Source organism: Chiloscyllium plagiosum, unplaced genomic scaffold (genome assembly GCF_037043375.1).
Source record: "Chiloscyllium plagiosum isolate Xiang-an unplaced genomic scaffold, Cpla_swu_hap1 HiC_scaffold_24, whole genome shotgun sequence".
NCBI classification, from domain to species: domain Eukaryota; kingdom Metazoa; phylum Chordata; class Chondrichthyes; order Orectolobiformes; family Hemiscylliidae; genus Chiloscyllium; species Chiloscyllium plagiosum.
This window is the reverse complement of record NW_028270162.1, coordinates 37,228,565-37,252,740: the sequence shown is the minus strand read 5'-3', so window position 1 is coordinate 37,252,740 and position 24,176 is coordinate 37,228,565. Positions and strand designations below refer to the sequence as shown.

The following is a 24,176-nucleotide window of genomic DNA, read 5'->3' as shown; positions in this document are numbered from 1 at the left end:
AACAGCAAATTAACAGATTAACAGTATGGTTGTGGATATGCCCATTAGAAAAATTAGTGATACTGAGCAATGCCAGGAGAAAATAATCTACTGAGCTCTTATTGTTTACCATGAGCAAGAAACTGCTGTAAAGAGCAATGATATGGAGGTGCGATGTTGGACTGGGGTGTACAAAGTTAAAAATCACAACACCAGGTTATAGTCCAACAGGTTTATTTGGAAGCACTAGCTTTCGGAGCTCTGCTTCTTCATCAGGTGGTTGTGGGGTATAAGATTATAAAAAACAGAATTTATAGCAAAAGTTTACAGTGTGATGTAACAAATTATATATTGAAAAACACCTGGATTGATTGTTAACTCTCTCATCTTTTAGAATGACCATGTTGGTTTCAATTCTTTCATATGTAAATCACAGAACTTTTTAAAAGTTACATTCTCAAGTTAACAATTGGTGCCACGTCCACCCAGATAATGCATTGAATGTGTAAGGTGCCTTTTGTGAGACTGTCTGTGCCATAATGTTCAGACATTCTAATATTTAAATATGGATTTACAGAATCTTACATGGATTCATGCAGTTTTTGAGCAAAATAAAATGTAATTCTGCAAGTACAAATTCATATACAAACTTATATGTGGGTGTGTGGTGGGGGAGGTTATGAGTGTCTGTGAGAGGGTATGTGTGAGCATATGAGAAAGAAATGGTGTATGAGAGAGGGTCTGTAGGATCATGTCTGTTGGTGTGTGTGTGTGTAGGAGTGTCTGTGAGTGTGTCTGTGTGTAGTGCAAGGGGGTAATCTGTAGTGTAACATAAACCCAAGTCCCAGTTGAGGCCATGCCCATGGGTACCGAACTTGGCGATCAGCCTCTGCCCGGCCACTTTCCATTGTTGCCTGTCCCGGACCGCCGAAGTGTTCTCCGACTGGGCGGGAACACTACTGTCTGTTAGTTGTGCGGTGTCCATTCATCTGTTGCCGTAGCCTCTGCTTGGTCCCGCTAATCGACCATGCCTCAGAGCATCCTTGCCTGCAGCATAGGAGATAGACATCAGCTGAGTCACAAAAGTACCTGCCACATACACGGTGGAAGGTGTCCCCATATGTAATGGTGGTATCCGTGTCGACACTCTGACATGTCTTGCAGTGTCTACCGTGACAAGGTTGTATGGTGTTGTCCTGAAAGTTGGGTAGTTTGCTACGAACAACAAGCTGTTTGAGGTTAGGAACACCACAAGCAACTCCCGGCCAATCCAACCAAAGAGCACCCATGAACTAAACACATTGATCAGGACTTTGAATCCAGTCCTTCGGCGTTCCCTCATCCCACGTACTTCTGGTGTAGGCAACTTCTACTGCCTTCCGAAAATACACAAAGCCAACACACCAGGACATCCCATCAGGTAATGGGACCCTGTGTGAGAATTTTTCTGGCTGTGTTGAAGGCACCTTGAAAACCATTGTACAGGGGACTCCAGCTTCTGCCCTGATGCTACAGATTTCTTACAGAAACCCAACACCCACAGACCAGTCGAACCGGGAACATTCCACATCACAACGGACGTTTCAACACTCTACATCAGCATCCCCCACAATGATGGCATCGCGGCAACAGCCTCAGTATTAAACACCAACAACTGCACTATCCTAAAACTCATCTGCTTTATCCTCGACCGTAACATTTTTACCTTTGAAAACCAGTTCTTCATCCAGACATACAGAACTGCCAAGGGGACCAAATTTGCACCCCAGTATGCCAACATTTTCATGCACAGGTTCGAACAAAACTTCTTCTGTATGCAGGATCTCCAACCAACACTATACACCAGGTACACTGACAACATTTTCTTCCTCTGGACCCATGGTGAGGAGTCACTGAAAAAAACTACACAGCGCTATCAACGAGATTCATCCCACCATCAAACACACCATGGACTAATCTCTACTATCTGTCTCATGCTTGGACACATGCATCTCCATCAAGGATGGGCACCTCACTACCACAAACCCACAGAGAAACTCATGATGCTACACTTCTTCAGTTTCCACCCAAAACATATTAAAACAGCCATTCCCTATGGACAAGCCCTCACATACACAGGATATGTTCAGAAGAGGAGGAACGTGATGGGCACCTGCAAGTACTCAAGGATGCCCTGATTAGAACGGGGCATGATGCTCAACTCTTCGACCACCAGTTCCAACGTGCCACAGCAAGAAACCATAATGACCTCCGAGACAAGACACAAGCTGCAACCGACAGGGTACCCTTCATTGTTCAGTACTTCCCAGGAGTCGAAACACTGCGCCAAGTTCTTCGCAGCCTGCAACACATTATCAATAAGAATGAGCACCTCCCCCCAGACCTTCACTTCTCCCCTTTAAACAACCACCAAACCTTAACAGATCATTGTTCATAGCAAATTGCCCGGCTTTCAGGACAACACCATACAACCTTGTCACGGTAGATGTTGCAAGACGTGTCAGAGTGTCGACATGGATATCATCATTACATGTGGGGACACCTCCCACCGTGTACATGTCAGGTACTCATGTGACTCAGCCAACGTCATCTATCTCATACGCTGCAGGCAAGAATGGTACATTGGCGAGACCAAGCAGAGGCTATGGCAACGGATGAATGGACATCACACAACAACAGACAGGAGTGTTCCCTCCCAGTCGGAGAGCACTTCAGCGGTCCGGGACATTCAACCTCATACCTTCGGGTGACCATCTTCAAGACGGACTTCGGGACAGGCAACAATGCAAAGTGGCTAAGAAGAGCTGATCGCCAAGTTCGGTACCCACGGGCATAGCCTCAACTGGGACCTTGGGTTCACATCACACTACAGGTGACCCCCACTGCTCTACACACACACTCCTACAGACCCATACACTCGCGCAGACCCTTTCTCATACATTCATAGATACACTCCCACAAGCACCCTCTCACAGACTTATACCCCTTTACACTTGCACTCACACATGTACACACTCACTCACAGACACTCATAGCACCTCCCCTCCCACCACCCATACAAGTTTGTGGGCTGAATTTGTACTTGCAGAATTACATTTAATTTGCTCAAAAACTGCATGAATCCATGTAAGATTCCGTAAATCCATTTTTAAGATTAGAATCAGTCTGAACATTGTGGCACAAACAGTCTCACACAGGGCACCTCACACCTTCAATGCATTAGCTGGACCAACATGACACCAATTGTTAAAGTTCACTTCAGAATGTAACTTGAAAAAAGTTCTGCAATTACATATGAAAGAACTGAAACCAACATGTTCATTCTAAAAGATGAGATTCAACAAACAATCGAGGTCTTTTTCGATATATCATTTCAGTTACATTACACTGTAAACTTTTGCTATAAATTCTGGTGTCTTATGATCTTATGTTCCATAACCACCTGATACAGGTGCGGCACTCCGAAAGCTAGTGCTTCCAAGTAAACTGTTGGGCTATAACCTGGCGTTGTGTGATTTTAAACTATGAAGATCAATGTGTGTGAATGACGTAATTGATAACACCCTTGAATCACAATAGCTTGGCAAAGCAGCTCCAACAACAATCTTCAGGACAGAAACCTGGTATTGGTTTGTACTCAAAAGAACTTTATTTTTAAAAATCTGAATTAAATGATTCAGGTACAGTGTGATCTGTCTTCTAATTGGAACTTTACAGCCATGGAATCAAATATTACCAATGGCAATTTATATAATTGAATGCACTAACTCAGTTATTTGGGAGCTGGTGTGAAATCAGCCACAAGATTGTTACAAGGAGCTGACTAGTTCCCATTTGTTTCTGGGAAAGGGCATACCACCCTTACCCAGTTTAGGCTAAATTGACTCAGATTTAAACCAAGTGTCGGTTCAAATAAACACTGCTTGTATTGATATAATAGATTTTGAGCAAGGAGATGGGTGGGACAATGAAAACAGGAAGTTACCTGATGGGGCAGCTCAAACATGAAAAGGAAACTAAAAAGCAAAGAAGCAGAACAGGGTAAAGTAGACAAATGGAACTACAGTTGGAGAGAACAGAACTTCACAGTTGGTTTTTCTGGAAAGCAATAAATTAGACAAATTATTATATCTCAACCTTTCATCATAACTGCGAATACATTTATCAGCCTGAAATATTAACACTTTCTTTCTCCACAGATACTGCCTGATTTGCTCAGTATTTCGTCGCATTTTCTATTTTTATTGCAGCTTTCCATCATCAGCAGTATTTTGCTTTTTAATTCATATTGGTAATTGCTAGATGACCAAATTTCCTCAAATGGTATCTTACACATATGGTTCACCAGTATCAGTGAGGGAGCAATACAAAAGGATTACATAGGATTACACTGGATACATGGTACAAATACATTTCTGTGTGGTGCTCAAAGTTAAATTCCCATGTCTACATTTATCATGAGGACTGGATATAAGATAGGCACGCTACAATTGCAGCCTCTTACCATTAATATAGCACCTCAAGGTTTAGATTGCTTCTTGGTCTGATTTGCAGAGTAATTTCTCAGCTCCAGTCAACTCAATGATTCCTCTTCCTACAATGCCATGAAGTTTTCTAAGTAATGCTAAACAACATAATGTGTTTACATAAAAGAGCTAAAAGAGGAATTTAAGATGGGGATTAAATTACATTATTTGGGGATTAAATTACTGGGCTAGCATAGTGGCTCAGCGGTTAGCACTGCTGCCTCACAGCACCAGGGTCCCAGGTTCGATTCCTACCTCAGGCGACTGTGTATGGAGTTCGTTTATTCTCCGTGTCTGCGTGGGTTTCCTCCGGGTGCTCTGGTTTCCTCCTATAATCCAAAGATGTGCTGGTCAGGTGAATTGGCCATGCTAAATTGCTCATAATGCTAGGAGCATTAGTCAGGGGTAAAAAAATTAGTAGACGAATGGGTCTGGGTGGGTTATTCTTTGGATGGTTGGTGTGGACTTGTTGGGCCAAAGGGCCTGTTCCCATACAGTAGGGAATCTAATCTACATAGCTAGCTGAATCTTTATCTGTTCTTGGCTTCACCTGAAGAATCTTTACTTTCTGGTATAATGTTACCAGAAATTAAACATTGTCAGTTTGAGAGTAGTTCTGACTTGAGTATCAGTATCAAAGATCTCCTGAAAAACTACCCGACATCAAGATTAATTGGAACAGTATTCTAAATCAATACCATTCATCTCCCGTCCAAGTTTATTTTTCCTGACACAAGAAAATTGATCATTTGGATACTATCAGCAAGGTACAGACCTGGAAAAGATACATTATTCTATCCCAACATTAAATCAAGCCACTCAAATTTGATGCACATATCCTATTTCACTGACTTTATATATCAAAACATGCATTGTGCTCAAGAATAAATCAGCAACTTTGTATTCAAACGTAATGTACAAATTTCTGTATTAGCACCAGATATGTAGAATATAAGAAACATTAAAGAAAAGCTGAAGTTTCAAACAATGTTCCAATCAGGTTAACAGCAACCATATATTAAGTCCGGCAATTTGATTGCACTTGCAAAGTTTTTGGTGGGGTGATCTACCAGCAGGCAACTAATCAATCATATGGATGGACAAGTCACAGGAAGGTGCAACATGTATCCAATGTCATAGGACTTATTCTTTAAGAATTGACCTTAAAATGAACTTTTATTTAGTATAACTACTGGACAGCTCAGTCTGCGTGACTTGTCATGGTCAATCAGATACACTCCAGTCCCTCAGGTCCCCCTCATTGAAAAGTAGTTGTCGTCCTGGGAGTTGAATTTTCTCTTGTTCATTAAATTATCAAAGATTAAAGCCTTCAAAACAAAAAGCCTTTTACTTAGCAGATAATTAGCTGTAAAAACACATTTGGTGTAAAACCCTGTCATAAGCTTTAATTTGTGAATATTTTTGCTTTGTTCATATTAAATTGGAACACTAGATGCTTCAAATTCAAATCAAGTACACAACAATACTGATGCAAGAATGCATTCAAAATGCAACTTTGGTAAGACTTAGTGATTATTTTGCAAAATTTACACCACAAATTGTGCTCAGACATTTACAATTACTCTCATTCAACAATCAGCTTTGCAAAGTTAACATAAAAATGTTTAAAGTGAGGCAGTTGATAAACATAAATGGCTTATTCCGATTTAAAATACTTTTTTAATCTGGTAAATGTTCTTAGGTTTTCAGTTCCACTGCACCATTACTGGTAGAAACTTCCAAAGATCAGGTTGTCCCTTGTGCATAAGCTTGCTGAAAGGGGATTTGCTCCACTGAAATGCTGGAACTTGATCCCATGTTGGACCACTCACTGCAATCATCTGGTAGTTCTTGTGTAACTCAAACGAAGTAACCTAGGTATTAACACAAGTCACAAATCATCAAAAGAGTTAATGCTAGCTTTAGAAAGCCATCTTGGTTACAATAGTGGGCCCACAGAGAGGAATTGCCAATTAGAAATGGTTTAATTATATCTAAAAGAAAGAAGAGTGTGTTTGTGGAATATAAGCACTGTTATGTAAATAAAACTTGTATTTCAGACAATTAAGTACTTTTGAAGTGGCACTGACACTTTGTGCTGTACAATACAATCAAAAAAATCTCACCTTCATGTCTGTACCACCATGTGAACGCTGTCCTAATGCTGAAAATGGGTAAGTTCCATTGGCTGGATTTAGATCAGATCTAGCAGAAATTGCATTTTCGCCGTTGCATTTAGGATTGCATTTCTTACATTCAGAAAGAGGGTCATTCTCAAAGTTATTGTACCTGACAAATAAAAACTAATAAATTAACCTGAAGAGTGAAAACTTGCAAACAAAGTTATATTTAAATGCATTATTTTATATCTAAGAGATTAATAGTCAAATATGTAATGAAAGGTCTAAACAAGCAATAGACTTCCAATTGGAGTCTGAAAGTTGAAGACTTTCAGCACAATTCTTACACTGCAGCACTTTGAAAGTATTTCATTGGCTTTAAAGAGCTTGGGAACATCTGAAAACATGAAAAAACCTTACATTTATGTAGTGCATTTCTTTTTATTAGTTTGGATGGGTGCCAAGAGGGGCAGATAAAGCCAAGTTGTAGTAGTTACATTCTTTGTAATTAACACCTGTTGATTAAAGAATTGAAGAGCACTAAATTTGAGATCCAGGAAAAGAAAGAATTGGCAGCGTGCTTAGCTAGTAAAGAGGCAGTAAGGTTTGTGAAACAACACACTTGGTTCTGGCAACCTTCTCCCCGGTTGTCTTACAGTAAACTTCTTTTTTATATTGTACTCTGTAAAAACAGCTTAGAGTTCCTACTATTTGTATGAATTATTTCTTTCATTTAACAAATGTTCCTGATTAAATCTTACATTTTCTGTTAATGATCATTATTTTTAACCGAGAAGAAAAAGGCATTGTGCTCAATGATATGAAATCAATAAAAACCTGAAAATTAGCAAGCATAATCATGGCACGTTAACGTTTTAAATCCAATATCCTATGAGTTGACAGTCAAATAAATCAAACCGAATCTCAAAGTGCCCAGTTTTGGGCCCACATCCTCATTTTGGAAAATCCCAACACTCAGCAAAGTAAGCTGATGTGCCTCAAAATTTGCAAGTTATATATGTCCTTACTTTTTTGCTCTAAATTAGGGGGGGAGTGCAAACCAAAATCAAAGAAATTTGCTATTGCCATTACAGTAGCTTAGGTCTCAAACATAAAGTGTTCAAATAGAAGAATAAAAATAATGAAGGTAGAACAGGAACAGGCTGAATATAAATTGTGTTGCTTCAAAATGTAGTCTGCTTGAAGTGGAATCCTGTAGATTTAGATGTAATTTTCAGATAAAAAGCAACATAGAATTTTCAGCACAGAAACAGGCTAGTCAGCCAAACTGGTCAATGCCAGTATTTATACTCCACATGGATCTCTCACTTTACTTCATCTAACTATTAGCATAACCTCTGATTTAATTTGACCTTGCATAGTTATTCTTTCACTTGGGTACAGCTATGGTATCTGCCTCAACCATTTCATTTGGTACTACGTTCCACCTGCTAATCACACTATGTAAAGCAGTTTTTCCTGAATTCCCTTTTGGATTTATTATCAACTATCTTACAATTATGGCTGCTAGTTTTGATTTCTCTCACAAGTAATTAATTTTATATGGCAGTTTCAATCCACAAATGGAAAATGTCATCTCTCGGAGTTGTAATCGTTTAGCTTGCAAACGTTTTAAAATTAATAATTTCAATCAGGTCCCAGTTGACACCTTTATCTAACCACATGGTACTGGGATTCAAGAAACTAAAGTAATGTGTGTGTCTGGCATCAACATAAGCTCCGAATTTCATGTTAGCTAATTAGTCCAATATTTGAGTATATTGTTGTATGATAATACACACAAGGAGGATGCTGACTAATGGAAATTAATAGAAAACATTTTGGAACCTTATGAACTCAATAAAATCAACACATATTTTCACTGTAAAATGTACATAATATTGTGGATAAATCCAAGATAAATTAGACATTAGTTTTACTCATAAAAGCTTATTTCAGGCCAAGGCTATTAACCTTTCAAGAGCAGGTTTCAATATTTTAGTCTAAGACAGAATTTAGTAATTCAAGTACCATGATCTTGTCTAATTCCTTAAAACACAGTAAAAAGTACTCCGTTGCTATTTATGAGTATCTGTTTTAGGCAAATAACAGAATTTAAGAATCAATATATCGTGAGGTTTAACCAAGTCCTGTATGGTAGTGTAATGTCCTGCAATTTAGCTGAAACTCACTATATTTACTAATTTAAACGATCAATACAATGTAGAATCGTTATCCTGACCAATATAGCTCCATGTACCTCATTAATTTAATCATTGAATACATGTCAGTAACTAAAGTCTGATTTCGATGGAATATCAGTGCTCGAGGGGTCTTGTTGTAACTGAACCAGTCTCCAAATTCCTTCACAAGGGCTGCTTTACCACTGGCATTAAAAATTTCTTCAAAATACCTACAGAAATGAAAGGTTGAAAAAAAGTATCAATGGGAGTTATCAAAAATAAAAATTTTGATTTCATTCAATAAAAATATTTACTTAAGGAATATCAACCAATTTTCTGCTCCTCTGGGTCTTCCCAGGTCACCTAGCATTGTTGCACAGACACAGCCAAGTGTCTTAATTTCTCTACCATTGCTGTTCTAAACTGACCAGCGCAACAAACCAGGTACATTTCTTTTGATTTCCTTTAGTTTAGGAAGGGGAAGACCATCGTACAGCATATGATTAGATTAGATTAGATTCCCTAGTGTCCCTTCGGCCCAACCAGTCCACAGCGACCCTCCGAAGAGTAATCCACCCAGAACAATTTCCCTCTGACTAATGCACCTAACACTTAGGGCAATTGAGCATGGCCAATTCACCTGACCTGCACATCTTTGGACTGTGGGAGGAAACCGGAGCACCCGGAGAAAACCCACGCAGACACGGGGAGAATGTGCAAATCCACACAGACAGTTGCCTGAGGCTGGAATTGAACCTGGGATCCTGGTGCTGTGAGGCAGTAGTGCTAACCATTGAGCCACCATGCGGCTGTCTCAATGAGGCCTTTTGGCCCAGTGAGTCTGCAACCTATCTGCATTAATCCTACCTTCCATTACTTGGCCCATAGCCTTGAATGTTATGAATTAAGTGCTCATCGAAGTACGTTTTAAAGGTTATGAGGTTTCCTGCCTCGACTACCCTCCCAGGCAATGCATTCCAGATTCCCATCACACCTAGGTGAAAAATATTTTCTTCAAATTACCTCTAAACCTCCTGCCTTTCACCTTAAAATTACACCCCCTTATTACTGATCTTTCAACAAAGAACAGTTGCTTTCTATCCAACCTGCCCGTGTCCCTCACAATCTTATTAATTTCAATCAGGCCTGTTCTGCTTTCTCTGCTCTAAAGAAAACAATCCAAGCCTATCCAGCTTCCAGTATGTTCTCAGTAAGGGCATATCGAAACCAGTGTGGGCAAGACAGCAAGCTCAGGGTAATGAGGAACCTGATTCTATTAGCTATTGGCCTGCCATTCTGAAATGTTGCTCCAATACAAATGCCAACTTCTATCATGGAATTTCTTGGTCAATCATAAGTCATTCCTACAGATATAAAACGTCAGTACAAATATAACCAGGTTGAGAGTACAAATAATTGTGACAAAAAAATTAGTGATGTGAATATTTCAACCAATTATACATATATACTTTAAAATATATGGCATGATTTACTCAATTCGCTATAAAATCAGACAGTACTACCTGGATTATAATTTTTCATTCAGTTATGTCAGAGATATAGAAAAATAAAACATATTGCTGGCAAAGAGACAGAAAATGTTCCTCTTATCCATGATTATATCAAGTTGTATAACATGAGTTAGGCTGAACTGGAATAAGGTAAAACAATAAGTTAAGATCGATCAGTCAGGATACTTTATAAGCAGAACTGATTTCTAGTATTTGTAGAAAGGTGAATAAATAGACAAGAGAGAGAGATAAAAAGTGGGCAACGATTTAGAAAGACAGAGTTACGCAAACAAATGAACTTTCATAGTATCCTTAAGGACTGCATGCTCTCGGTAGCACATTGAAGTATCCTCCTGGATTATATCTTTGGGATGTGGTCATTGCTGGCTAGCCAGCATTTATTGCCTCTCCCTACCTACCCTCAAGGTGGTGGTGGTGAGCGGACTTCTTTAACCACTGCAGTCCACAATGCCCTTACAGAGGGAATGCCAGGATTTTGACCCAGCAACAGTGAAGGAACGGTGATATATTTTAAAGTCAGTTTGGTGAGTGGCTTGAAGGGGAATTTGCAGGTGATGGTTTTCCCATGTATCTGTTGCCCTTGATCTTTTAGATGGAAATGATTGCAGATTTGGAAGGTGCTGTCGAGGGTCTTTGGTGAATTTCTGCAGTGCATCTTGTAGACAGTACACATTGTCGCGACTGAGTGCTAGTGGTGGAAGGAGTGGATGCAGTGCCAATCAAGAGGGCTGCTTTGTCCTGGATGGTGTCAAACTTATTCAGTGTTGTTAGAGTTGGAGTACATTACTGCAGATGCTGGAATCTTGGACCCATATAGGCAAATTGGGAGTATTCCATCATACTCCTGACTTGTTCCTTGTTGACAAACAGGCTTAGAGGAGTCAGGAATGAATTACTTGCTACAATTTGCCTAGCCTCTGACCTGATCTAGTAGCCAGTGTTTATGTGACAAGTCCAGTTCAGTTTCGCGTCAATGGTAACCCCATTGGATGTTGATAGTGGGGGATTCAGTAATGGTAACACCATTAAATATCGAAGGCTGGTGTTCAGCTTGTCTCTTATTGGTTATTGTCATAGCTGGTAATTTGTGAGATGCAATGTTACTTGCCACTTGTCAACCTAAGTCTGGATTCTGTCCATTTCTTGTTTCATTTGAACATGGACTGCTTCAGTATGTAAGAAGTCACAAATGGTGCTGAGAATTCTGCAATCATCAGCAAACATCCCTACTCTGACCTTCTGATACAGGGAAGGTCATTAATAAAGCAGCAAAAGATAATTGGGCGTAGGATACCACCCTGAGGAACTCCTGCAGAGATGTTCATCAGCTGAGATGACTGATCTCCAATAACCATTATCCTTTTCCTATATGCAAGGTATGACTTCAACCAGCGGAGAGTTTGCCCCTAACACCCAATGATTCCAGTTTTGCTCAGGGCCCTTGATGCCACACAGAGTCAAATACAGTCTTGATGTCAAGGGCTATCACTCTCACCTCACTTCAAGAATTGAGCTCGTTTGTCTATGTTTGAACCGAGGCTGTAATGAGGTCAGGAGCTAAGTGGCCCTGGCAGGACCCAAACTGGCATCACTAAGCTTGAGCAGATGCTGCTTGATAACACTGCTGATGACAGCTTTCATCACTTGACTGATGATCGAGAGTAAATTGATGGGACAGTAATTGGCTGGGTTGGATTTGTCCTGCTTTGTGTATACAGGACATACCTGGGCAATTTTCCACATTGTCAGGTAGATGGCAGTGTTGTAACTAAACTGGAGGGCTCGACGAGGGAACAGGCAAGTTCTGGAGCACAAGTCTTCAGTACTATTGCCGAAGTGTTGTCAGGGACCATAACCCTTGTAGTATCAAGTGCCTCCAACTGTTTCTTTGTGGATAGCTGAAGACTGGTCTCTGTGGTGGTGGGGACCACAGGAAGAGACTGAGATGGATCATCCTCTAGCACTTTTGGCTGAAGACTGCTGTAAGTACTTCCTCCTTGACTTTTGCATTGGTATGTTGAGCTCTTCTATCATTGAGGATCGGGATATTTGTGCAGCCTTCTCCTCCAGTGAGTTGTTTAATTGTGCACCACCATTCACGACGGGCTGAGGGGTTAAATCTAATCCATTGGCTGTGGGCTCGCTTAGGTCTGTCTTTCACTTGCTGCTTATGATGTTTGGCACAAAAGTAGTCCTGTTTGACAGCATTGTGAGGTTGACACCTCATTTTTAGGTGCACCTGGGCTGCTTCTAGCATGTCGTCCTGGACTCTCCAATGACCAGGGTCAATCTGCTGACTTGATGGTAATGGTTAAAAGGGGAATATGCTGGGCTATGAGGTCGCAGGTGCTGGAGTACAATTCTAATCCTATTCATGATGCATATGACAGGCATAGACAAGAAGGATCGAGTGAATCCTTAGAAGAGTATAAAGGCAGTAGAAGTATACTAAAGAGAGAAATCAGGAGGGCAAAAAGGGGACATGAGATAACTGTATTAGCCAAAGCTAAGAAGAATTCAAAGGGTTTTTACAAATACATTAAGGACAAAAGGGTAACTAGGGAGAGAATAGGGCCACTCAAAATCAGCAAGATGGCCTTTCTGTGGAGCCGCAGGAGATGGGACAGATACTAAACAAGTATTTTGCATTAGTGTTTACTGTGGAAAAAGACATGGAAGGTATAGAATGTAGGGAAATAGATGGTGACATCTTGCAAAATGTCTAGATTACAGAGGAGGAAGTGCTGAATATCTTGAAATACATAAAAGTGGATAAATCCCCAGGACCTGATCAGGTGTACCCTAGAACTCTGTGGGAAGCTAGGAAAGTGATTGCTGGGCCTCTTGCTGAGATATTTGTATCATCGATAGTCACAGGTGAGGTGCCAGAAGACTGGAGGTTGGTTAACATGGTGCCACTGTTTAACAAAGATGGAAAGGACAAGCCAGGGAACTATAGAAAAGTGAGCCTGATGTCGGTGGTGGGCAAGTTGTTGGAGGGAATCCTGAAGGACAGGGTGTACATGTATTTAGAAAGGCAAGGACTGATTAGGGATAGTCAACATGGCTTTGTGCGTGGGAAATCATGTCTCACAAACTTTGTTACTTCTTCAAAAAGTTCAACCAAGAGGATTGATGAGGGCAGAGCGGTAGATGTGATCTATCTGGACTTCAGTTAGGTGTTCGACAAGGTTCCCCATGGGAGACTGGTGAGCAAGGTTAGATCCCATGGAATACAGGGCGAACTCACCATTTGGGTACAGAACTGGCTCAAAGATAGAAGACAGAGGGTGGTGGTGGAGGGTTGTTTTTCAGACTGGAGGCCTGTGACCAATGGAGTGCCACAAGGATCAGTGCTGGGCCCATTGCTTTTGGTCATTTATATAAATGATTTGGATGTGAGCATTAGAGGTATAGTAAGTAAGTTTGCAGATGACACCAAAATTGGAGGTGTAGTGGACAGCAAAGGTTACCTCAGATTACAACGGGATCTGGACCAGATGGGCCAATGGGCTGAGAAGTGGCAGATGGAGTTTAATTCAGATAAATGTGAGGTGCTGCATTTTGGGAAAGCAAACCTTAGTAGGACTTATACACTTAATGGTAAGGTCCTAGGGAGTATAGCTGAACAAAGAGACCTTGGAGTGCAGGTTCATAGCTCCTTGAAAGTGGAGTCGCAGGTAGATAGGATAGTGAAGCATTTGGTATGCTTTCTTTTATTGGTTAGAGTATTGAATACAGGAGTTGGGAGGTCATGTTGCGGCTGTACAGGACATTGGTTAGACCATTGTTGGAATATTGCGTGCAATTCTGGTCTCCTTCCTATCGGAAAGATGTTGTGAAATTTAAAAGGGTTCAGAAAAGATTTACAAGGAGGTTGCCAGGGTTGGAGGATTTGAGCTAAAGGGAGAGGTTGAATAGGCTGGGGCTGTTTTCCCTGGAGTGTCAGAGGCTGAGGGGTGACCTTATAGGAGCTTATAAAATCATGAGGGGCATGAATAGGATAAATAGACAAGGTCTTTTCCCTGGGGTGGGAGAGTCCAGAACTAAAGGGCATAGGTTTAGAGTGAGAGGGGAAAAGAGACCTAAGGGGCAACCTTTTCACTCAGAGGGTGGTACATGTATAGAATATGCTGCCAGAGGATGTGGTGGAGGCTGGTACAATTGCAACATTTAAGAGACATTTGGATGGGTATATGAATAGGAAGGGTTTGGAAGGATATGGGCCGGGTGCTGGCAGGTGGGACTAGATTGGGTTGGGATATCTGGTCGGCATGGATGGGTTGGACCGAAGGGTCTGTTTCTGTGCTGTACATCTCTATGACATCGCCTCAAGAATGGCCAATCTTTAGTTGCTAAATCTTTTTGAAATTTGTCCCATTTAGCCAGGTTTTAGTGCCACACAACAATATGTGTCTGCCAGATAGAGGTGTGACAGGACATATCCAGTGATGGTGATGTTGGTGTATGGGACATTATCTGTCAGGTATCATTCTGAGAGTATGGCTATGTCAGGCTGTTGTTGGCGAGTCTGAGAGACAGTTTTGGCATTAGCCCCCAGATGTTAGTAAAGATGACTTTGCAGGGTGGACTAGGCTGTTTCTGCCATTATCTTTGCCTCGGTAAATGTCAGGTGAACCATCCCGTTTCATTTCTTTGAGCTCTTGTAGCAACTGATACCACTGAGTGGCTTGCTAGGCCATTTCAGAGGGCACTTGAGAGTCAACCACATTGCGGTGGATCTGGAGTCACATGTAGGCCAGACCAGGTGAGGTTGGCAGATTTCCTTCCCTGAAGGACAATTAATGAACCAGATGGGTTTTTCTAACAACTGACATTGCTTTTATGGACATTGGTAGATTCTTAATTCTGGATAGTTTGTTTGTTGAAATCAAGTTCCACCATCTGCTGTGGCCTGGATTTGAGCCTGGGTCGCCTGAACATTAGCTGCGTTGTTGGATTATTAGCTGGTTCCGTGGTGTAATGGCTAGCACTCTAGACTTTGAATCCAGCGATCAGAGTTTGAATCGCGGTGGAACCTCGACTTGCTTCCTCCCAGCACTTGTTTAATTCAGGATGTGCAAGTGAAATCTGCCTACGGGCCAATTGTAATAGAGGCCCTTTTAGCATCGTTTTGGATTATTAGTCTAGCGATAATACCACTAGTCCAACACCTCCCCACGTCTCAGACTTGACCCACGAATACTCACTCAAGAGACTGCCATCGCTGAACAACAGCCAGCATCCTAGATAATCCAAACATCCACTAAAGTGGTGAAAATCTGATAGAGACAAGCACCACTGTGCTATAAATAGTACATGTTGAAATAATGAACAATAGCACAAGTCATTGCAGGAGTTGTGGCAGAAATTGGTACCACAGTGGTAAAGGTGGAGATAATGAAATACACCACAGAACAGCAGAAAGAACTATAATGTTTGTATAGTTAGCAGGACAACTGGAAATACGCAAATACTCTGAAGATTTGCTCAAATATTTGTGGAATTATTGACATATTACATTTCCCCAAGGTTACATTTCCAGAGTGTATTCATTTTAGCTAACACTACACATGGTTTATGAAAGGACTGAACCTAATGTGCTGAGTGGGTTCACTAATGTTGACAATCTTGGAGGGGATGGGAGGAAGAGAGGTGCAAATATGGTAAGAGTACAAAAACAAAATGAAAACGATGGAAGAGCACGTTTCTTCTTCTCTGATGTGCACACAGGAATCTTACCAAGGGAATACTTTGAATTTAACTAATGGAGACGTAAACACAAAGCTACACATAAACACAATAGTTCATAGAACCCATCAAATCTCACACTTACGGTACATTGTAACTTGCCCAGTAACCACTCTGCATCAGTTCATCTGTTTTATCAGCAGTTATTATTTGCCCACTGCAATTGCACAGAGAGTCACGTGAGAAATTATGAAATACAATAGCAAACAATGCACAGTAGCAATCTGAGAATATAATCAACAAATTACATCTAGCTATCCACACAACTTAGCAACAAACAAAAATACAAAATTATTTTACTTTATTTCAAAAAAGGAGAGTACTAAATGCTGAAAGCACACAGTGCAAAGGAAAATTCTCCAAAGATTATCTGAAAAATAAATCCAATTAAAATCAGTTGGGATCTCATTCATACTTACGGTATTTGTTCTAAAATTGTCAGCAAGTTCTTTTTCATACCAAATTGTCCTGGTGTAAAGTAATTATAGTCCACAATCATCCATTGATTATTGTATCTGTAAAAGAAAATAAAAACTTTTAACATATCATTAGCAGTCTCCAACGACCAGTATATTATTTTTAAGTGTCCATTAAAGCTGAGTGACTAAGCATTAAAGTTGACCAAGAAACAAAGATGCCAGTTTTTATTCTTACTAAGGTTAGAGAGAATGTGCATGCTCAAACAGAATAGAATCAGAGAAATTTACAACACATGAGGCCACCATCTGTCCTATAGTGCCTGAGCTGGCCCTGAGAAAGCAGTCATGCCTTTCTTCATCCTCAACTACACATCCAATTTCCTTTCGAAATTTATAGAATCAGTCCCCATCACGTTTTCAAGTATAACATTTCAGAACCTAACTTCTCAGTGAAAACATCTTCTTGACATCCCATCCAGATCTTTTATCAACGTACTACCTCAAGTAATTGACTCACCTCGATAGAGGGCAAAAAGAATTCTCTAACAAAACCCTCAATCTTGAAAACAACTGCTCTATTCCAAGAGCAGTCCTAACCTTTCCGATCTCTATGATCCCAGCTGAAGGTGATATTGGATAAATCAGACTCTAGAGTGAAAATTAGGTTGATGAACTGTAGGTTTTATTTTTTCAACTTGGTTACTTTAGTCAGTCTCACAAGAGGCTTCAGACTTGAAGTTATGGAAATTAATTAAGTAGCAAGAATGAAATGAAAAAATAATTCAAAAGCATTTTCTGAACAAAAACTCAAACTGCACATTTAGAAGTTTAATTAAGGAAATACAAAGTAGATGTTCAATATTTTAATATTTGTTGCACTTATGTCACTGATCAGTTAAAACAAATTTTCAATACAGTTAAATGCAATCTTTTGAGGGGTGAATAATTTTAGTCAAAGACAAGGGAAAATTAAATGACGTAAAGTAGATCCTCAATGTAATGAAAAGCATGAAACGTAATGATACGCATTTATATTTAAACAACAAATATTTTAAAGTCACGAGTCATCGGTTATGGATGTCTTAACAGATATGTACTTAGCATTGGACTGAAATACTTTGGAAATCTTAGTCTGTGAATTACAGTGAAACTAAATCATTTTTTAATGGTTATTAAGTTGTAGGGACTGTTTCAAGATTTATTTTTGCAAAATAGACATCTGGAGTCATAATGTTATGTTATATTCCATTGTTACAGTGCTCTGCTCCCTGGTCAAGCTCTTTAAATGTGTTTATGCATAAATGCAGGCCTAATCTTCAAGTGGTAATCAGATTGTCAGTATGTGAAAAGAAATTATTTTTTTTTTAAATAAACTGATTAGTTGAGGCCATTAGTTCTCAATGTGAGATTGTACCTTTTATTCACACTTGAACCTAAAACAGCTTTATAGTGGATTTGTTTTAAGATATTTACACAACTCTACCTTTTGCAGCAAACAAAATCCATAAAATTCAACCTTATTGCAGCAAATTTAATTTTCTGATCCCAAATCACCTTAAGGGTAATTAAGAATCTGCAACAAAATTTGACAGCAAAGCCTACATTCCATGACAGATATAAAAACCTTGATGAGTGCAGCTCAAGCAATACTTCAAAGCTTATACTTTAGGATAAAGCAGCATGCTTGTCTAGCACCATATCCACTATCTTAAATCTTCATGCATTCCACCACAGGTGTATTGTGGCTGCAGTGTTGTGAAAAATGTACTGTGGAAAGCCATCTAGAAGAACAATGGGAAAAAAAAACCCCTGAAGTTATACAACATCTTTACTTGGAAATATAGCACCTTACCTTCAGTGTCGCTGGGTCAAAATCCTGGAACTCGTTATCAATTACCACAGGCTTCAGCAGTTTCAGGTGAAGTCACCACTATTTTCCCAAACATAATTAATGATAGATAAAAAATACCAGCCTTACCAGCTCACTCACATTCCATAATGAATTTTTAAATAAAAATTGTTGTACAACACAAGGCATTTGAAATTAACAGATCTTACGTGCCACTGTTGAAATTCCTAAAAATTGCAGCCCATTCCGCACCATTCCTAGCCAGGCGATTAGCTACTATGTTCCTTAACCACTCCATCACTGAGCCGACGGGCTGCACAAACTTCCACAAACGTGCGTTATTATTACCTATTGTGGTTTCTAGAGCTACCTAATGGAAAAAGTATAAGCAATATAATATTTAATGAATCATATTCATCTTCGAGTACTTCTATTTTAAAATTGCAGTTGTCATCAATATGCCATGGATAGGAGTACTTTCTACTCTCACTGATGTTCTAGGCTACCTCTCTCTCTAATTATATTTTTACCAACAGTTGCACTAAATCATATTCTTTATAATGCAGCAATTATGAGAATTCTACACCAACTTCTCTACACACCTCAATGGAATATTTTCTCTCAAAAAAAATCAAAACTACTTTCCCATAATTTGTACAAATAGGAACACTCCCCACAAATGAGCTACAGAGTGTCTGAGACTTCTTGTCTGAACACATACAAATCCCTGAATTTGCTGACTCCCCAAGTATGCAGCAATAATGAAACAATCCAACTGTGAACAGTCTGCCTGCATGGATGTCTGCTTCTGATGTAAACAGCTATAATTTCCAGGTGCTTTTCTGCCTACGTTCAACTTAGCCAGATCGCCCGTGTTCAGTTCCACTTATTCCTAATGAAGGGCTTTTGCCCGAAACGTCGATTTTACTGCTCCTCGGATGCTGCCTAAACTGCGGTGCTTTTCCAGCACCACTAATCCAGAATTCAGTTCCAATTTGACATAGCCAGTTGTGACCAGATAATCTCCTGCAACGGCTTCTCTTTCAGCCTTACACCAATACCTCTACGTTTTGCTAAGGATTTACTACCCTCTTACTTCTCTCTACATACTGGTCACCTACATCATTGTCTGCTGACACACTCGACATGCATCTTGAAAGCAGCTAGCTTCACCTTACCACCAACTGTTAGCTCTTGCATTTCCTTAGTTGTTAGATATCAAGCTGTGGATCACCCAACATTTTCCTATTCTTTCTTAAAAAAAGGGATGTCATTGTCTTGAGCTTTCAAAATAAAATTGTTGAGCTAGCCATTGAATCTGTTCAGACCATTACCCCTAATACAGCACCTATCTAAGAATCAACAAAACTTTCATAACCTCGCTGACTTATTTGACCCCGAGATGACCAACACCCGCCACAACCCCACATCCTTTCCACTACAAAGACAGCCTACTTCCAAATTCACATCACCTCTGCTTGCTGACCTGCACGGAGTTCTGAACCACAAACTCAGATTTTTTAAATATCTCACTCTCCTGTTCAAATGCTTCCACGGCTTCAGCCTTCCCTGTTTCTGTGCCATCTTCTAGCCTTGTGAAAATTCTACACTCTTCCAACTCCTGCCTTTTATGCATCCTTCCTTAATTCATGCTACCATCTGCTGAGGCCTTAAACTTTGGATTTACATTACATATCTCTCCATAATTTCTGTAGTATATTGTAAACCATACCTGCTTCAAGAAACTTTCAGCCTCCTGTACTAATCTCTCCATATTTGCCTCAGGGTGAATTGTGATGCTCTGACAAAGTGCCTTGGGACTTATTACATTTAAACTAATATAGAAAAACAACTTTTATTCTTTATAATTCCCAAAGAAAAAACAGATTTTGGGTAGCACCATGGTTCAGTGGTTAGCACTGCCGCCTCACGGCATCAGGGACCCAGGTTCAATTCCAGCGACTGTCTATGTGGAGTTTACACATTCTCCCAGTGTCTGCATGGGTTTCCTCTGGGTGCTCCAGTTTCCTCCCATAGTCCAAAGATGTGCAGGTGAATTGGTCATTCTAAATTGCCCATAGTGTTTGGTGCATTAGTCAGAGGGATGTGGGTCTGGGTGGATTATTCTTTGGAGGGTCGGTGTGGACTTGTGGGCTGAAGGGCCTGTTTCCTCACTGTAGGGAATCTAATCTAATCAAATCAGCAAAATATGTTCGTTCTCTGAAGTCCAATTGTAATCAATTACCTCATAAAAGAGATAATGAGACAATATGAAAAGGAGGAGGAAAAATATAAATGGTGACAGAAAAGAAACAAGAGAAGAGATATGGGATGAATGGTAAGGTGATCTGGGAGATGGTAATGAGGCTCCTCAGGTTCTTTTGGAAATGAAAGGAGTGGATAATCTTCGGTTTATCTAGGACATATCACTACGCCGCAATCATTTGTCTTACAATGAGTAATGTCACACATGATATGCTGATATTTAAGGTTCATTAAAGAAATTCATCTTGGGGATTCTGCCCAAAGACAGTTATGACCCACAGTTATGATATCCACCGTGGATAGGGAAGAAAGCAGATCTAAATCTGCCTTAGCTGCAACTGAGATATTAAAAGAAAGAACAGAGAAAAGAATTAAAAACATATAGCAATAGCTGCTCACCAATCTACTGCTCATGATGTAGAAATCATCAGCAGAAAATAGTGTTCCAGGATATGATGAGAAGGCTTGCTCCTCACCTGGTATGGTGAGGCCACCTAAGCAAATAAAACAACAGAACAGTAAATTTTATTAGGGATCGGACTAATACTATCCAACTATCAAAAGTTCATGACTCTAATCTTGCTTCTTTTAAATAGCAATTTTTTTTGTTATTGATGAATATCTAGTTTGTGGTTTTTGCTAATATTTTAGGAGCAATATTTAGTTCTGTGAAGACTAAAGCTGTGATGGTAAGATAATTAAAATGCTGAACTCAGACTGCCAGAACACATCAAGAAATGGCAGCTCAAAGGGTGGCTCATGTCTCCTTCATAAAGTCAGAATAGAAGAGAAAGGGATTTAAAACAGCAGATGGGATTACTCAGCTGGAGAAATGAAATCCCCTGTAATAATGGCATTCCACAGAAATGTATTTGTTTTGGGAGGTGGAGATAAATTAGTTTACAAATATCAGTAAACAAAGTTGTAAAATCCATGTTTTCCATTAAAGGAATTTTAAATTTAGGACATGGGGTACAGGTCTCTGGCACAGTGTCTGTCCTTGCTGTTCAGAAGGGAAGGGGGAAGATGAGCAGTACATTCGTCATTGCAGACTGTAGAGTGAGTGGGACAAATAGGAGGTTCTGTGAGAATGAGACTCTCAGTTGGTGTGTTGCCTCCCTGGTGCCAGGATTCGTGATGTTTCAGATCATGTTTTTGGGATCCTCGAGGGGTCGGGGAGCAGCCCAGAGTCGTGGTCCACATAGGCACTAACGACATAAGTCGGAAAAGGAAGGGGGATTTAAGGCAGAAATTCAGGGAGCTAGGGCGGAAGCTTAGTGCTAAAACAAACAGTTATCATCTCTGGTTTGTTGCCCGTGCCAGGCGAGGAAAAGGGAGGGAGAGAGAGAGCGAGAGTGAGAGAGAGCGAGAGTTGAACACATGGCTACAGGGATTGTGCAGGGAGGGAGGGTTTCGGATATTTGGAGCTCATTATAGGACAGGTGGGACCTCTACAAAAAGGATGGTCGACACCTGACACAAAGGGGGACTAAAATCCTGGAGGGGAAGGTGCTAATGCTCTTCGGGAGGGTTTAAACTAATTCATCAGGGGGATGGGTACCTAAATTGCAGCTCCAGTGCGCAGGACGTCAAGAGCAGTGAGGTCAGAAATTAGGTTTTAAAGGTCACAAGAGTTCACCGGCAAGCAGGAAGGTGGTTTTGAAGTGTGTCCACTTCAATGCCAGGAGCATCCGGAATAAGATTAGATTAGATTAGATTACAGTGTGGAAACAGGCCCTTCGGCCCAACAAGTCCACACCGACCCGCCGAAGCGAAACCCACCCATACCCCTACATTTTACCCCTTACCTAACACTATGGGCAATTTAGTATGGCCAATTCACCTGACCCTGCACATCTTTGGACTGTGGGAGGAAACCGGAGCACCCGGAGGAAACCCACGCAGACACGGGGAGAACGTGCAAACTCCACACAGTCAGTCGCCTGAGGCGGGAATTGAACCCGGGTCTCTGGCGCTGTGAGGCAGCAGTGCTAACCACTGTGCCACCGTGCCACCCAAAGGTGGGTGAACTTGCAGCATGGGTTGATACCTGGGACTTTGATGTTGTGGCCATTTCAGAGACATCGATAGAGCAGGGACTAGAATGGTTGTTGCAGGTTTTTGGATGTAGGTGTTTCAGTAAGAATACAGAAGGTGATAAAAGAGGGGGAGGTGTGGCAATGTTAGTCAAGGACAGCATTATGGTGGCAGAAAGGACGCTTGAGGATTTGTCTACTGAGGTAGTATGAGCTGAGGTTAGAAACAGGAAAGGAGAGCCACCCTGTTGGGAGTTTTCTATAGGCCTCCGAATAGTACCAGAGATATAGAGAAACGAATAGCAAAGATAATTCTGGATAGGAGCAAGAGTAACAGGGTGGTTGTTACAGGGGACTTGAACTTTCCAAAGATTGACTGGAAATACTATAGTTGGAGTACTTTAGAGGGGTCAGTTTTTTGTCCAATATGTGCAGGAGGGTTTCCTGACACAGTGTTATGAAGGTGTAGCGGTGTATGTACCTTTAAGAGAGACAGAGAAAGCTGGCAAGGACTGACTGAAAGCACAGAATGCCCTGAACAAGGTGAAAATGGAACACTTGGTTGAAACAAATAGCATGGAGATGCATTGTCATGGGTGGTATGGTGGCTCAGTAGATAGCACTACTGCCTCACAGCACCAGGGTCCCAGGTTTGATTCTCAGCCTTGGGTGACTGTCTGTGTGGAGTTTGCACATTCTCCCAGTGTCTGTGTAGGTTTTCCCCCGGGTGCTCCGGTTTCCTCCCACAGTCCAAAGATGTGCAGGTCAGGTGATTTGATCATGCTCAATTGCCCATAGTGCTAGGTGCATTAGTCAGAGGGAAATGGTGGGTTACTCTTCGGAGGATCGGTGTGGACTTGTTGGGCTGAAGAGCTGTTTCCGCACTGTAGGGAATCTAATCTAATCTGAAAACAAATTCAAGTTCAGCCAATCAGTTTAAATTATGCCCCAGATACCAAAATTCAATTGAATTTGAATTCAGTGTTTGATGACATCAAACCAATGAAGAAAATCCATGATTTGGGGTATAAAACCGGATATTTTGAACAGTTAGGGGGAGAACTGCCAAGAAAACCAACAAATATAGACTGCCAGCCGAATAGCTCTCTGAAAGGTGAAGCAGAATACTAAAAAAAAGACAACAGAGGAAATTCTACAGAGGAAGATACAGAGAGAAGATTTGACAGGTGGATGGTTTTGAAATTGGAATTTTTTTTGTAAAACTTAATTGGTCCAATATTGCACAGTGGGAGGTAAAAGATAGGTTTAAGAGCAAGGAGTTGTAAATAGTTGTTGGTTTTAATATTCTCTGTTGGACTCAAAAGAATAAAATTGTTAATTTTTACTTTAAATAGTGACCTCTGGGATAGTTCTTTGCCTCTTGAAATGTAACTTAAAGCGCAAGGTGAGCTTCTCTGTGTGTTGGGTTTACCCGTCATAACACAGTAGATAGACAAGCCAACAAGGGGCAATGCCACATTGGATTTGGTACTGGGTAACAAAACTTGGCCAGGTG

At 40.6% G+C, this 24,176-nt stretch overlaps 1 protein-coding gene across 1 annotated transcript in view; it reads right to left on the bottom strand.

The window, feature by feature from the left end:
* Window positions 1-5,170: 5,170 nt before the first annotated feature.
* Window positions 5,171-24,176, bottom strand: part of plbd2 (phospholipase B domain containing 2) — a 42,262-nt gene continuing 23,256 nt past the window's right edge. Inside the window, exons 6-12 of the mRNA XM_088000094.1 lie at window positions 21,024-21,118; window positions 18,569-18,729; window positions 16,511-16,606; window positions 16,177-16,248; window positions 8,886-9,038; window positions 6,632-6,794; window positions 5,171-6,379 (exon numbers count right to left, since the gene is read on the bottom strand). Of these exons, the coding sequence (XP_087856220.1) occupies window positions 6,212-6,379; window positions 6,632-6,794; window positions 8,886-9,038; window positions 16,177-16,248; window positions 16,511-16,606; window positions 18,569-18,729; window positions 21,024-21,118 (908 nt within the window). The 3' untranslated portion in view covers window positions 5,171-6,211. The remainder of the gene's footprint in view (window positions 6,380-6,631; window positions 6,795-8,885; window positions 9,039-16,176; window positions 16,249-16,510; window positions 16,607-18,568; window positions 18,730-21,023; window positions 21,119-24,176) is intronic.